The sequence below is a fragment of the Periplaneta americana genome, chromosome 9 (assembly GCF_040183065.1).
Source record: "Periplaneta americana isolate PAMFEO1 chromosome 9, P.americana_PAMFEO1_priV1, whole genome shotgun sequence".
In the NCBI taxonomy this organism is placed as follows: Eukaryota; Metazoa; Arthropoda; class Insecta; order Blattodea; family Blattidae; genus Periplaneta; species Periplaneta americana.
In genome coordinates, this window is record NC_091125.1 from 161181111 (window position 1) to 161198594 (window position 17484).

At 35.7% G+C, this 17484-nt stretch overlaps 1 protein-coding gene across 1 annotated transcript in view; it reads left to right on the top strand.

The window, feature by feature from the left end:
- The first annotated feature begins 161 nt into the window (after nt 1-161).
- PGAP1 (GPI inositol-deacylase) overlaps nt 162-17484 on the top strand; it is a 42241-nt gene continuing 24918 nt past the window's right edge. The window contains exons 1-10 of the mRNA XM_069836235.1: nt 162-299; nt 666-819; nt 935-1158; nt 2271-2555; nt 4208-4381; nt 8429-8688; nt 11803-11947; nt 14234-14502; nt 14887-15006; nt 16849-17067. Of these exons, the coding sequence (XP_069692336.1) occupies nt 162-299; nt 666-819; nt 935-1158; nt 2271-2555; nt 4208-4381; nt 8429-8688; nt 11803-11947; nt 14234-14502; nt 14887-15006; nt 16849-17067 (1988 nt within the window). The remainder of the gene's footprint in view (nt 300-665; nt 820-934; nt 1159-2270; nt 2556-4207; nt 4382-8428; nt 8689-11802; nt 11948-14233; nt 14503-14886; nt 15007-16848; nt 17068-17484) is intronic.

Sequence of the window (17484 nt, forward strand, 5' to 3'; positions counted from 1 at the left end):
TGTTTTTTATCAAATTTATGACGAACAATGTTCACGGATGAAAGGTGAATCAGACGCACCAATTTTATTTATACTGCATGATACACTTCTAAAGAACAGAAAAATAATTATCTATAAACGAAAACCACTCAACAGCGTCTCTACCACTGTAATCATAAAACATGGCAGCATTAAATACTTTTGCGGTAGTATCTGGTGTATTTTTCGTCATTTTTATAATTGGCCTGCATAATTTTATAACAAGTAACGAAGAAAATGGATGTGAAATGACTTATATGTTCGAATATCCTCAATTTGTTGTAAGTTTTAATTATATGTAGTAAATCAATTTGTTCTTTGTGTATTTGATTTCGTTATCAATATTTAAAATACATTAACTCTACAAATTTACTTCCATTGAAAATAAGATGAAGGTGCAGTAATACAATTAATTCAAGTCAAATATTTCAAGCATTTTACAACAGTTTCCATTCATATAAAACTGATTTACATTAACAAAATGTAATGACAGGTAGGGTTAGGTTTTACCAGTTTGACGAAGTGAAAGAGCATGTCTTTTGTAACAGAGGTACTGGTCTTGTTCTTAAGCTCTATAGTTGTCTAAATAAGTTCTGTCATTGTTTTAAACATACATAGTCTTACATGCAGAATTTTTATACCCACAGAGAATTTCACTACCAGGTGACATAGCCAGAAAATATTCTCGTTATGGCCTTTATGCCTATGGTGAAGGACATATGACTGAAAGACTAAGACACATGAGATTCAGTGGCATTCCAGTTTTGTTCATTCCTGGAAATAGTGGTTCCCATAAACAAGGTAAACAAGTAGGCCTATTAATTCTGAGAGATAAGTATTATCAACTAGTAAATCAAAATTTCTGGCTTTCTTTACATGTAGTCCAACTATAACTCATGTTTTTCTTCTTTTACAGTTCGATCTTTGGCGTCCGTAAGCCTCCGAAAAACATTGAATTCTCATGCCCCCTTCCATTTCGACTATTTCACTGTGGATTTGAATGAGGAATATTCGGCATTATTTGGTGGAGTGCTGAAGGATCAGAGAGATTTTGTTCATCACTGCCTGCACAGAATTTTGGAGTTGTATCAATACAATAAAAATAAACCTTCGTCTGTTATACTAATTGGACACTCAATGGCATGTTATCTTTATTAGATTATTGCTCTAAACTTTATTAAAATAAGTTATCTATATTTCTTTGTGTATTGCGTCACTTGCTAAGGAATCATTTTAAATAATCATAATAATTTATTGCATCCACTGATCATATACATGATATGGGACATGTCATATTTACAAACTATTAATTTAATTACATATTACACGTAGGATGCGAATTAAGATTTCTGACGAAGGGGGGGATAAAATTCTAGATAGAGACTACCATACATAAAATTATTATTATTATTATTATTATTATTATTATTATTATTGCTGCTGTTGTTGACATTACTGTGATGAAATGTAAACATTGGCAGTAAAAATAATAAAGTAATGAATAAACTCACCTCTGTATCATTACTGGATTACATTTTTTAAAATAGTTGACTTAAATGAGTTAATTATATCCATGAGTAGCCTTAAAATAAGATGTGTAATTCGTAAGTTACAGTATTGATTGTTGTCAGCTTGCCTGTGATGATAATAGGCTTACATCAATATCATTTTCTTTGCTTACTTTATACTTTATAGAGTATACTCGTATTAAAACAATTATATTTTGTGAGGGGGATAGAAGTTATCCCTGGCAGGGATGTTAATGTGAATTTATGAGAGGGGGATAACTTTCCAACAGGGAGGAAAATCCCCCCATTCCCCCCCCCCGTTAATGCGCACCCTGATTACACGTAAGAATAAATAGCCTAATACCTAACTATAATTAAATGCAACACAAATACAAATACACAAAACTTGGAACTTAATTGTAGAAAACTATACAGATCTGTTATCACCAAATAATTTATTTATAGATAATTATTTAATTAGTCTCTATTAAGTTTTCGATTACATATAAATTTATAGAGTTACACTGTGAAAGTAGAGTATCGGTACTGATTATTCAGTTCTACCATAAGCATTAGTAAGAAGCAAATAACTGCACTGAGATCGTAAAATAACCCTCAATATAAGTAACTTATTTAACTAAATCTAGTTTATTTTTATGGTAAAGAATGTAAGGCATATAATTCATTTTTAAAAATAGATTTTGTGTATGAACATTGGTAAATTTTTCTTTCTTTTTTCTGCAGGGTGGAATGGTTGCCAAGGGACTTTTTCTAGATCCCAATTTTGATAAAAATCTGGTACGTGTGATAATCACCTTAGTAACGCCTCATATGAGCCCTGTGCTTGCACTTGACTCATACATAGCAAAATATTATGATCAAGTCAACTCTTATTGGATAGCCAACAGAAGACAAGGCTGGGAAGGTAACCTGAGCCATGTGACGCTGGCAAGTATTGGAGGGGGCCATCGTGACATTCTAGTGAGATCCGGTCTGACTTATGCTGAGGAAGCAGATATTAATGTTGTGGTAAGTTGTATTTTCTATTTAATCTTGGAAAGGCAATGTACAAACATTTGCTGCCTTCTTAAGGAGTGTGTTAGGCTTGTGAAGTAAGTGGCCAGTCCATGCAGGAAATGTACATTCCTACAAACAAAAAATGGCCCGATTCTTGAAGCTCCTCACACCACATGAATTTCGTCGCGTATTTAACGAAGAAGCACCACACGAGAATAACATTCGTCATTGGGATAGACAGTTGAAAGAGACAGGAAGCCTATTGGAGAGAGAAAAGACGTATTGGAAGACCATCGATAAATGATGAAATGGTAGAAGCCATCCAAAGAGCATGTGTTCACAGTCCAGAGAAATCAGTTCATAGACTTTAAAGAAACGTCTTCATCTGATTCCTTATAAACTTAAATTGTTACATGCACTTCATCCAGATAATTATTATAAAAGGTTTGAGTTTGCTGTGGCTATGTTTAATGAGTCACAGATTCAAATTTTGCCAGCCACAAAAAACACTGCAATTTTCTTTGGAAATCCATCTTGTATAATTAATTGTAACTTCTCACCAATCCACAGCTCTGGAAAAATGCATATTTGATTTACAGTGGACATCGTGTAATCAGCTTATAGCTGGATACACGTACATATTAAGAATTAAGAAGTAATTAATTGAAACAATGAAAATTATTGTACATCTTGATTATACAACTTTTAACATTATATCACTTCGGAAAACGCATTATTTGTCTTTCTTGTGTTAAATTTTATATTACCTCGTTAACATGTTTCAGCCTGCTATTGGCCATCTTCAGAACTGGTTGTTGCTGGTCTTGACTCTACATTACACTACACAAACACACCCCCACAGGAAACAAAGCAAAAGGCGCCAAGACCAGCAACAACCAGTTCTGAAGATGGCAAATAGCAGGCTGAAACATGTTAATGAGGTAATATAAAATTTAACATAAGAAAGACAAATAATACGTTTTCCGAAAATTATTGCAATTGTTCGATTTTTACTGTCTTTTGTTCCCTTCGGTGCCTCGAACTTACAGACGAAATACTTTAAGAGTTTTATTTTCATCTGGCATCAATATTACATTTCTACCTCTATTTTTTTTTTATTTTAGTAGGTTATTTTACGACGCTTTATCAACAGCTTTGGTTATTTAGCGTCTGAATGAGAGATGAAGGTAATAATGCCGGTGAAATGAGTCCGGGGTCCAACACCATAAGTTATCCAGCATTTGCTCATATTGGGTTGAGGGAAAACCCTGGAAAAAACCTCAACCAGGTAACTTGTCCCGACTGGGAATCGAAACCGGGCCACCTGGTTTGGCGGCTAGACGTGCTAGCCGTTACTCCACAGGCGTTCTACCTCTATTCACTCAAAAAATATAATCCTCTGAAACCCCACCATGGCTTTTGGGATGCAGAGTATAAAACCTATCAATAGTTGCTGTGTTCCCCAGGAACCCCGTTGTATCTTACTCTGGAGTTACTCAGCAAATGAACCACTCTTTAGAATAGAAATGGGGTATGTTGATTTGGTAGTACATCATTTTATTGATTGAGTTATTGCTAAGCTCATGAATATGGCGAGATCAGGAAGACAAAATATGTAAGAGTGTATGAGAAAGATTCCTTTAACTTTAATTTTTATATTTCAGAGTACAGCTATGCCAACTGTGTGGCGTTCCACTGATCATCTTTGTAGTGTATGGTGCAAGGAGTTGGTTCTGGTAATTGTCAGGGCCTTACACGATATTGTGAACCTTACCACCAAACAAGTGACCGAAAATGCATTAGAACGCAAATTAGTCTTCCAATATCATATGCTGCAGGTAAGGATTTGTATACTAATGGACCACAGGAGCTTAAAATTAGACTTTATATTTGTGTTGAAGTTGGAAAAAAAAATCAGACTCCTAATAACCATCTTTCCCCCACCTTCTCCCCTCCCCTACAGCTTTCACCATATTTATAAGTCACATTTATGCATACTCTCTTGCACTTGACTTATAGTTTTTTATGCCTGGTTACTGTTTTATATACGAATCATAAACTCGCTACTTCTCTCTGTCTTACTGCAATAATTTTTTATCACTTCACTATAATCTTCTATTTCTCTAAGTAATATTTTTTTCCAAGTCTATTTTTCATTATCAACTATAGGGTGTCCCAACGAGAACGCCAGATTTAATAATGTTAATGAATTCAACAAAACAGATAACAGTTTCGCCAACCCAACAACAAGACAATTACGCAATGTCCCAACAATGGCTGCATTCAGCCGGGACAGCGCTAATTCAACGATTCATTTTTGCTGAGTTACAGAGCTGTGAGATCCTGAACGACCATTGCAAAATGTCTGCTGTGTTTACAAAGAAACACGCTGCTATTGTTCCGTCTACTCCTGAATATATGATACCATTGGCTGCGTTCAGCCAGGACAGTGCTGAGGTAGCGCTGAAATAGCGACAGCACTGAACGCCTTGCGGGCCGACAGCACTGAAATAGCAGCCGCCATTTTTCGTAGCAAAATTTTTTTCGCTGCAAGCCTGTTGCTAGCCAGCGAAAGTGGAGGGGGTAGACATCAACCAATGGTGCCGGAGTAGACAGAACACAATGGTTGCGTTCAGCCGGGACAGCGCTGCGGTAGCGCTGAGATAGCGACAGCACTGAACGCCTTGCTGGCCGACAGCGCTGGAATAGCGGCCGCTATTTTTCGTAGCAAAATTTTTTTCGCTGCAAGTCTGCTGCTAGCCAGCGAAAGTGGAGGGGGTAGACCTCAACCAATGGTGCCGGAGTAGACAGAACAATGGCGTGTTTGTTTGTAAACACAGTGGACATTTTGCAGTCTGGTCGTTCAGCCACTAACAGCTGCTGTAACTCAGCAAAAGTGAATTGGTACCCCAGCGCTGTCCCGGCTGAACGCAGCCAATGGCGTGTTTCTTTGTAAACACAGCGGACATTTCACTACTTCAGCAACAGCTGAACGCAGCCATTGTTTAGTTGCTATTGGGTTGGCGACACTGTTATCTGTTTTTGTTGCACTTATTCACACAATTAAATCGTGCATTCTTGTTGGGACACTCTGTAGTAAAATTCATTTATTTATTCGTATTTTACTATACTGCGTATACATTACTCATAATCGATATATCGTTAAATAGGCCTAACCAAGTAAAAACAAAAATATTCACCACTCTTCCTTTTTTTCCATTTCCAACTGGTCTCATACTATCTTTCGCTATAATTCTTATCATTACTTACTTACTACTTTACACCAGCTATTTCCAACTGATGTGCCGCAAATCATCTGTTGGTGTGCTGCGAGAAATTAAACTATAATTCTAATAGCAAAAATTGAAAAAAATTGAAGTGCAGCACAAGTGAAAATTCCCTCAGAAACCCGCCAAAATTCCCCTCTTAAAAGCGTCAAAATTCCCTCTTAATAAAATCGTCAAAATTCCCCCTGGTAAGGAACCACTCATTTATTAGCTGAAGCCTATATGAGTGTGCTGCTGGGTTTTAAATTACACCTTTAGTGTGCCATATGTTGAAAAACGCTACTTTACACTGTAACAGTTTCGTTTTCCTCTTCACAATTTTCTGAAGCTTCTTATATCATCCCCGCCCCCCTCCCGCCACAACTAATTTCATCTACTCTCACCTTCATTTCAAACCTAATGACTTAATTCAACCTACCTATTCAAAAGTGTCACTTTCACTACTTCTTTCATGATCCTTTTCCCAGTTTACTTGTCTAGACCTCATTTTATTTACTACTAATCTTATCACTAAATCCTTGCTTTAGTTTGATCCCTGTACAAACAGGTTCGTTTTTAGATATATTTCCTACATTAATCCACTTGTTTCCTAATTTCACTCATTCTTTTCTTGCACTTCTTTATCTCACTTGTTTTCTTTATACTGTGTTTTGCTATGTTAGTTCGTCACCCATCCATATTTTTACCACATCTGTCTCTCTTTGCTTACTAATAATACTTATCACTAATCACTGCTTCACCATATTAAAACGAGTTCGTTATTAGATCTGATACTTACTTACTTATTGGCTTTTAAGGAACCCGGAGGTTCATTGCCGCCCTCACATAAGCCTGCCATTGATCCCTATTCTGAGCAAGATTAATCCAGTCTCTATCATCATATCCCACCTCCCTCAAATCCATTTTAATATTATCTTCCCATCTACGTCTCGGCCTCCCCAAAGGTCTTTTTCCCTCCAGCCTCCCAACTAACACTCTATATGCAAATTAAGCTTTCAGGAATAACTCCCTGTAAAGGTAATTTGAATAATTTCGAGGGAAAAATTGTTCCGGGGCCGGGTATCGAACCTGGGACCTTTGGTTAAATGTACCAACGCTCTCCCACTGAGCTACCCGGGAACTCTACCTGACACCGATCCAATTTTTCTCTCTATATCCACAGACCTCAAAGTGGGCTGACAACCGTCAAGCAACCAACATTTGAGTGCACACTAACTCTGTGTGACTTTAAATTGTGGTTTTCTGTTACATACAGTGACGTGTATTATGCAAATCAACTTTACAGGGAGTTATACCTGAAATCTTGATTTGCATAATACACGTCACTGTTCGTTAACAGAAAACCACAATTTAAGTCACACGGAGTTAGTGTGCACTCGAAGTTGGTTGCTTGACGGTTGTCAGCCCACTTTGAGGTCTGTGGATATAGAGGGAAAAATTGGATCGGTGTCGTTAGAGTTCCCGAGTAGCTCAGTGGTAGAGCGTTGGTACGTTAAACCAAAGGTCCCGGGTTCGATACCCGGCTCCGGAACAATTTTTCCCTCGAAATTATTCAAATCAACTTTACAGGGAGTTATACCTGAAATCTTGATTTGAATATTAAAATGGATTTGAGGGAGGTGGGATATGATGATAGAGACTGGATTAATCTTGCACAGGATAGGGACCGATGGCTGGCTTATGTGAGGGCGGCAATGAACCTTCGGGTTCCTTAAAAGCCATTTGTAAGTAAGTAAGTAATGTAAGTATTATCATGGTCAGCCACTGAAGCACAGATTTTGAGGTGTTCCGAATCCATTTCTTGATTTGAGTTGCACAATGAGGGTGATGAATTTTAAAGGGCAATAAAATCCTTAGCATTATTTTCTCCAGAAAGAAAAATTTGGGAGGCCATGTCACAGATTTATGGCGTGTAAAAGAACCCTGTCTCTTACAGAGGGTTTCAGGTAAAAATGTGTGGGCTTCTTACATGCCAGAAGCACCAGTTTCTTCTATACCATTGATATCAGGCATTTAAAAGATTTTATAGTTAGTAGGTATCAATCTTTTCAATGTTTGTTTCTTTTGAAAGGTTTTTTTTTCTAAATATTTTTAGTGGTTTATTTTCTTTGTTTAAATGTTTCAAACCTGTTACTAAATCTACGTATTATTCTGTGAAAAGATTTATTAAATCTACATACTTAGACTTCAATAAACAAAATTTGATAACACAATCTCAAGGGAAAAAAATGGAACTCTCTGCATCAAAATCCACAGTTAATTCCCGATTTACCACGAAAATCGTCTGTAGCTGCATTTAGATTAGCAACAGGCCATGATTGTTTGGCCAAACACCTGTATAGAATTGGAATATATCAGTCCCCTAACTGTCCATTGTGCAACTTGAACCAAGAAATGGATTCGGAACACCTCAAAATCTATGCTTCAGTGGCTGACCATGATAATATCTTTGAAAAATATTGGAGTGCAAGAGGTCAAATGACTTTATTGTCAAATGTCTGGCACAACATGTTTCAAACCTTATTCAGAAGTTCGATCTCTCTTCTTAATTCACATTATATGAAAAATATCATGTGTTCTGTTTCATGATTTATACAGAGAACAGCAGGAAAACGTTTTTCTACTGCATTCCATCCTCGTGAAGCATTCTTTGATTCCAATGCATTCTGGAGAGAGAATTTACAACGCCAGTTCACATTCCACGAACCCAATGGAATACATACCGAAACATACATCATGATAAGACTGCTTGATGACCCCAAACATGAAATGATGGCAGTGGAAGCTGTCAATGTTGATGACAAAGACTGGGTGTTTGCATGTGTAGCAGATGCCATCCATAATAACGCCAGAATATGGTAAGTCATGTCATCAGAGCTGCATACAGATTTAGATTAGATCATATTTGGAGTTAGAGATGTATCTATGGATGACCAAAGAATTGGAACAGTTAGCAATACAGACTTTTTTCGATTTTCTCTATGTAATATACCCATCAAATTTTTATTCATAACTGCTTTAGTCTTAATATATTTTTTTATTCTTTTTATTCTTAAAGGCTGTCTGGTTTTTCGTACACTTTTTAATGGGTTTGTTTCTGCAGAGAGTTGTGATGGTTTTGACAACAGTTCCAACTCCAACTATTGCACATGATCAATGATGATCGGTTTGAAACTAATTTCGAAACATCCCTGCATGAACACTCATGTACTGTAAAATAATTTTTCTAATCTCGTATATTGTAGATGTCATTAAATTTCACAGTATATTTTAATACGATGACCTAAAAACCTACTTAAAATGATCAATAAAGTGTCCTTAAAGTAACGGAAAAATGACAAAAAATTAAAAGAAACTGACATTTAAATATTATTCGAAGTACCACACCACAACTTCTTAAAAATTAGTCACCTTGTTTCAATGACTGCCCTGCAAATCTCGGAGAGAGGAGGCAACTTCCTAGAATTTTACCACAGTCTAGTATATACAGTCGCGAAGCTCAATACGTAGTAAATATGCAAACATTAGATAGTTGCTCACCACTAGGATCGCTAATATCGCTTCATTACAGGCAATGCAAAATAGTACCGTCACAGTCTATTGTTTCTAGCACCCTCAAAACTCAAGCTTCGTGACTGTATATAGTAGACTGTGATTTTACCAACATAAAGGAAAAGGGCATGCAACAAAATGAAGGTTTTTAAGAGAAAACTATAGATTTTAGTGAGGTTTTACAATGTGCTTCAATCAGGGGTGGCCCATGTCAGTGCCTTCATTCTCAGTCTCCTCCTCCTTCCGCTCTTCACTTTTGTTACCAGACCTTCCAGATGAGGGAGTGTGAATGACAAAACAAATTGTGGGCGCAGTGTGCATTCTTGCAATCTTTGTGTTAAAAATACTGTCTACTACAATGCATCCCTTCCAAACCATATTGGGGACACAAAGTCCTATTGTCCATGAAACAGTGAAAGTTTCCCCCCTTCCAAACATAAATTTTAAAGTCACCCTCTTACCAACAAAAGAACAGTAGCGGTCAAAGCCATCACTTAAACTAAGCTGTTGTCAAGCATTTTATATTACTTCTGTTGTGTGAGGTGAAGCCTTCAGTGGAATAAGGGATGGACTTTGAGTTTTATAGTTTGGAACAAACTATAAACTCCACTGTTATTCACTTATTCAGTAGGTAATTACTACTGATCTATTTGCTTAGAAAAATATTTAACAGGCCTATCTATAAAGAAGTAAAATTCATATTCCAAATGATCTAAAAGTTCTTCAAAGTATTAAAAATGACCAAAAAATGCCGAAAAATATAAAAATGACCTATTAGTTCAAAAATGCAATATAAGAAATTAATTTTTTACATTGATATTAACATAGAAAGGATTTCTATAATAATAGGCATCGTCCTAATGTGAAAAATAAGCTTACTTTTCATCAACATCTGCCCCATAGGATAATAACCAATATAGATAAGCATGAAAACAAAATATTAAAGCAAAAAGTATGTGTGTGCCAGTCTAGTGGAAAAAGGTAAAGGACAACTATCTTAATGTGCATGCATCAGTGTGATTTGAGATTGGCTTGCACTTGATCAACAAATCTTTCTGACCATCAGAAAATGGTTTGGTGATGGTTTGATATGCTGCAAGAATGCCTGAATTTAATCAGGAAGTGGTCAGAGTTTGGAGTTATCACTGTACCAACAATAAAGTCTATGTATGCATGCACATGATGGTTGGAAACTAGCGTCGTGTATTACAGGTGCTATGTTCGGTTCAAGTTTGTCAAATATGACTGAAGATCATCTACAAACCTGTGAAGTTCTACCTGATGGATCCACCACAGAGAAATATTGGAGAGCAAGAACGCTAATGGCTTCGTTGCCAAAGCCCGGCATTAGATAACAACAACAACAGTTTGTCAAATATGGTGAAGTTCGATATTCGCCGATGTTCGCTCTATAGAAGGCAGCCTATCATGTTTGTTCAGCCTCGCTATGAAAATATTCTCAACACACAAACAACCAGCCCCCACCATAAGAGCAATACATCCCTATCCCTACAACCGACAAATGCACATCGCATAATTCAAGATCACTAGTAGTTCAGGAGACACTGATGAAGACATAACATCATGTCGAAATGGGCCGTCTGTCCAAGGTATTTACTTTTTTTAAATTTTTAACACTTTTTAACGTGTGACTAAACAATTTTATGTTTTTAACAAACAAAGTGTTAACGTGAACTATAATCAATGAAATATTTTCAGTCCTCCACTCCCTTCTCTTCATGTTTTAACCGTTTAAGGATTTTAATACATATTTTGTTGTTAGTTTTTCATGTGGAATAAGACGAATTTTGTAATATTTTGGTTGCCTCTCTCATGTTCGAACATTGCAGGAGACTATTGGAAACTACTGCAGAAACAAATCTACGAGTAATATTAAACACAGTTCTGTTCTTCGGAGAATTTTCAGACCTTAATACCAATTAGGAACCTCTTGGTAGAATGAGTTACACAGGAGTTCATTCTTTTACACTATAGGATCTCGTACTCTACTCAGAAGAATATATCTCGCAATTTCTTCTTCATATTTGCAAATAGAATTATTATAATATAAACAATGGCAGTTGTAGGAAAAATATTTTAAATAGTCCAAGTAAAACTTTAAGTAATCTTACACTTTCAGTTACTTTTTTTTGCAACAAATAGGATAATATTTCTGTTTTAAAATTTGTACTTAAAAGTAGAAAAGGTAGATGAAAATCACTTTATCGCAATGAAGATTCTCACATGTTCTTCTTGTAATAGACGTATTGATAAGTAAACATATTCAGTTTACTAATTCTTGTGCGAGATTTGCTCTGAATTCAAGAAAAGGAGAACCCATCAGTTGGATCCTTACAAAGAGTTATTATTGTTAATGTGAGTATAATAATTGTTTATTACCATGATCTCATTTTTTTCAGTTCTAGTGGAATCAATCTATCCAATGAGACACAGTTCATACCATCACGTCAGTTCCAGAGGAAGTTCATTTATTTAAACCTGGCAGCTCTGAAACGTAAATTATTCACACATGTTATCTTAAAAGTGAAGCCAACAAAAGAAATGGTAAGTTTTCTGACCTTACTTTAATGGTAACATGCACAGATTAGATTTCATCGAAAGTAGGTGCTTTATACGAAATATGAATAATATTATGATTTTATATTATACAGTATATATTCAAAAATAATAAGCGATATATTTTAGAAGAAGTACAATGTTTGAACTATTTTCGATTCAAAGTTACTTATGAAAGAACAATGAATTGAACAACAAATTACATATTTATCAACAGTTAATAGGAACAATGAAACAAAGTCTACTGAAGAATTAATATGATGTACCGAAGTACAGTACACATGATATTTCCGTGTAGAATTTCTGCACTATCATATGATGAAGGTTGGGTGGAGCAGAGAAAAATTCTCTCCAGCACCAGGATTCGAACCTGGGTTTTCAATTCTACGTGCTGATGCTTTATCCACTAAGGCACACCGGATTCCAGTTCCAATGCTGGGTTGAATTCTTTCAGTTTCCCTTTAGTGGCCAACCCTCATGCACTGTGTCACAGATGTGTGACAGTGGCACAATGTCCAACACACTATGTGCAGAGGTGCACTCATTACGAGTGACTAAGTGGCCGGGATTCGACAGAATGAGCGCAGTCTTGAATCATTCCTTATGTGCAGTTATTATCAGAGCAAAGGTTTGTTACCACGGCAAATATCATAAGATTATTATTTTTGGATTTAGATAAGTCAAGACAATGATTAAGTCAAATTTTGCCATGACCAGAATTACAAATTCTGAAAATTAATCTACAATACTTATTACCTTATATAATTTCTGGTTGTTTCCATGCTCTCAAAAGGAGAGAGAGCTTATCACCATTCCAACATGCAGATCTGACCTCTAAAGAATGACTGAGAGTGACATTCCATAACCTACCATCGCAGCTGGAGGCCAAAGACAGTATCGGGGATGTGCGAGAATCGAAAAACATTAAATCATCACAGCGGAAACCCGAACTGTCGATATAAAATTCTGTCAGATGACAATGAAACAAGACATTCACACTCATACCATTACATCCACTTATACTGTTACAACCCTTCCTGTAATTTCCTGCACACATAATCAGAATTTTCATTGTCCTGGGAAATTATCGTTTGTTCGTCACAAACAGTAGGTTAGTGATAAACAGAGACCGGAAGTTTAAGCATTATGAATCATTAAAATAGGAAGGCAAAAAGACATCATAAATAACTAAAATAGGCAGACAAAAAATTATAAATAGCTAAAATACGCAATAAAAGGCAATTACAAAAACCTTGCACTAGACCCACAACCTTGCACTTTCCACAAAGGGATTTCGGCAGCAAAAAAGCTTTACATAAGTCGAATGCAAATTGAGATTTTCGACTCGATGTTGCAAGCAAAGAAATCTTCTTCCCAGTAGCCTTGGAAAGTGCATTTTTGTGTTTGATTGTACTGATATGTTGCTATATGAAATATTTAGCCAGCTACAACAACATCACAATGAAAACTGAAAGAAAAATAACCGTTAAAAATAACATTAGACCCGCACTCATTGTTGCCTTGTCAAATTAACACAAGCGATAATTAAAACACTGTTATACATTTTTGCACGGCAGCACTCACTGTTGCAAAGAGAATATGAAATGACTGAATGACAATAATATACATTCGGTGAAGTCACTTTCATTGTAGCGGTTATAGAAATAAATTAAAATATACCTGTAGGCAATTTTTAATAATAAATTAATAAATAATAGATAAATAATCAAATAAAGGCAGAAAAAAAGCATTTATTTTGTAAATTAGGCATTTATATTAAAAAAAGGCAGAAAAGGGCAACATAAAACTAGATGTTTCAATCACAAAGGTATAATTCGTACAGATTTACTTTCAAAATGAAGATAGATTTAACACATTTAAAAAGGCATTCTGCCAAAGTTCCAGTCTCTGGTGATAAATATATTTTCTGTTATTTGAAATCTCATTCTTCCACATTTCCTAGTCCACTTTCTTAAACTTACATCTATGAAAATTTTGAATAAGGTAGGTGGTAAGCAGTTTCCTTGAAGAAGTCCTTTGCTTGTGTAAAATGGTTGTGATAATTTTGATCCTATTTTCACTTGACGTGTGCTTTTGCTATTATACAATTGGGAGACTTGCTTATCCCTGCTATCCTCAGTATTTTCCAGGGAATACAATCGTATGCTTTTTCTAGATCTGTGAACATTAATTCAATCTGTTTAATTTTAATTTTAATTTAATTTGTAATTTAAATAATATGTACCCTTAACTACTATTATTATCTCTTCTTAGGTTCAGTTTAATTTCGACATTCATTCGTCTTCAAGCCGTCAAGTTACTGTTCCCTTACCAAAATGGCTGACATTTATGTCAAAAAATACAGTGCTGGATTCAACAGCAGACCGCGCTGGGTATTATGAACTTGCTCTGCCAGGCTTTGAGCAAGTTTGGCAGGCATATCTGCTTCACATTCAGCCACTTGACTGTCAAAAGTCTCTACATCATGCTATTGCAAAAATGAGGGTACCATGGAGCAAGGAAGATGTTCATGTTCACTTTACGTGAGTATTCGAGAATTAAGACTCAATATAGTGGATAAAGGCCGGAGATGTGTCATGCCAGAATTCAGGAACATGCACGTTTATTTAATTAGCATCAGAATGAACTTCCTGACATGAACAAATAAATAGTACAATAGATCCTTATCATTTTTCTCAAATGTTGTTGTTGTTTTCTAATGCCAGGCACTTGACAATAAAGTCATTTGAACTATAATTTTTTCTTGCATAACATTGATAAAAGTCATTGTATTGAGAGATGTGAACTTTTTATTGGATTAAAAATTCCAGAGGAATTTTACCGAGAGAAGGGGGAAATTCTGTGGGATATGCCTGTATTTTGGATGCAGTCTTTCTTGAAAAATTTCTCTTTTCTGTTTTTTGCAGAGAAAATATTCATAAGCCTCTACATTTAAAACTGCAGTCTCTAAAACCTCTATCATACAATTCAAGTGATCCAGTCAAAGTCATTCTGATTCTTGATCCATCCTGCAAATATTCTGTCAGGTAAGGCAAAATATTGAGAATACTGTTTCTAAGTTTTGCATATAGAGACCATTAATAATACGAACAATAATTGTTCTGGAAATTCCTTATATAAATATTTAATGCGAATTGTCTCACTTCTCAGACATGTCTCTGCAGACTAGTGTCTCACTGCAGATGTCACTGCAAGCCAGCATATCTTTGTGATTGAAACGATCTTTATAGAGTAGGGTCCCTTTGAGAATGCAGGTAAGCATATTTTTGAGGATGCAAGTATCTCTCCAGATCAGCATATCTTTGAGATTGCAAATATCTCTGCAGATCAGCATATCTTTGAGATTGCAAATATCTCTGCAGACCAGCATATCTTTGAGGTTACAGATATCTCTGCAGGTCAGTATATCTTTAAGATTGCAAATATCTCTGCAGACCAGCATATCTTTGAGGTTACAGATATCTCTGCAGGTCAGTATGTCTGAGATTGCAAATATCTCTGAAGACTGACATATCTTTGAGATTGCAAATATCTCTGAAGATTGACATATCTTTGAGATTGCAAATATCTCTGAAGATTGGCATATCTTTGAGATTGCAAATATCTCTGAAGATTGACATATCTTTGAGATTGCAAATATCTCTGAAGATTGACATATCTTTGAGATTGCAAATATCTCTGAAGATTGACATATCTTGGAGATTGCAAATATTTCTGAAGATTGACATATCTTTGGGATTGCAAATATCTCTGAAGATTTACATATCTTTGGGATTGCAAATATCTCTGAAGATTGACATATCTTTGGGATTGCAAATATCTCTGAAGATTGAGATATCTTTGAGATTGCAAATATCTCTGAAGATTGACATATCTTTGAGATTGCAAATATCTCTGAAGATTGACGTATCTTTGAGATTGCAAATATCTCTGAAGATTGACATATCTTTGAGATTGCAAATATCTCTGAAGATTGACATATCTTTGAGATTGCAAATATCTCTGAAGATTGGCATATCTTTGAGATTGCAAATATCTCTGAAGATTGACATATCTTTGAGATTGCAAATATCTCTGAAGATTGACATATCTTTGAGATTGCAAATATCTCTGAAGATTGACATATCTTGGAGATTGCAAATATTTCTGAAGATTGACATATCTTTGGGATTGCAAATATCTCTGAAGATTTACATATCTTTGGGATTGCAAATATCTCTGAAGATTGACATATCTTTGGGATTGCAAATATCTCTGAAGATTGAGATATCTTTGAGATTGCAAATATCTCTGAAGATTGACATATCTTTGAGATTGCAAATATCTCTGAAGATTGACGTATCTTTGAGATTGCAAATATCTCTGAAGATTGACATATCTTTGAGATTGCAAATATCTCTGAAGATTGACATATCTTTGAGATTGCAAATATCTCTGAAGATTGACATATCTTTGAAAATGGAAATATCTCTCCAAGTCAGCATATCTTTGAGATTGCGAATGTCTCTAAAGGCCAGATCTCTTTGAGATTGAAAATTTCTCTGCAGGTTAAGTCTCTTTAAGATGTCTCTGCAGGCCAATCTCTATTTGAGATGACCAATGTCTCTGTAGGCCAGTCTCTGTCTCTGAAGTTGTAGATGTCTCTGCAGGTCAGCATTCCTGTGAAAGTTCAAATGTTTCTGCAGAATATCTCGCAAGAATGTGAAGATTTTTGACGAACCAAAGTTTTAAAATTTGAGAGTAGACACAATAAACTCTTAGAATACATACAGTGAATCTCAGTCTGAATGAGAGATGGGCAGAAAAACGATTTCTGAAGATTCACCATTCAAGTCTGCTTATAATTGAGCTTTTATCTGGTGTTTCAGGATACAGAGTGCAATTCTGGACAGCTTGGGGCAGCTGGCTCGGTTCTTCAGTCCAATGCTGCTGCCGTACCTGGTGGCTATTCTTCTACTCACCATGCGTCACCAATTAAAATCTCTAGTGGAGACAGGCCGATGTGTCATGTTTCACACTGCTCTGGGAGTCGGGGCAAAACCATACTATGTTCTTCCACCTGTTAGACTGTGGGCACGTGTGCTTGGGTGTGTATAAAAACAATATACTTTGCATACTTTCACTCGGTAATGAGTTTTGGAATAATATTCTGGGGAAATTCCACAGATAGTAACAATATATTTCTATTACAAACAAGAGTAATTAGAATAATAGTAGGTACCAAATCTAGGGAATCTTGTAGGACTATTTTCAAAAAACTACAAATAATGCCCATGGCTTGTCAGTATATCTTTTCATTAATAGTCTTCCTCGTATGTAATCGTGAAAACTTTGTAACTAATTCAACAGTTCATAGCATAAATACACGTCAAAAAAATGACTTTCATACTCCATCGGCAAGTCTATCGTGCTATCAAAAAGGAGTGCGTTATATGGCAGTAAAAATGTTTAATAGCCTCCCTATCGATATAAAAAATGAAACTCAAAACATAAGATTATTTAGG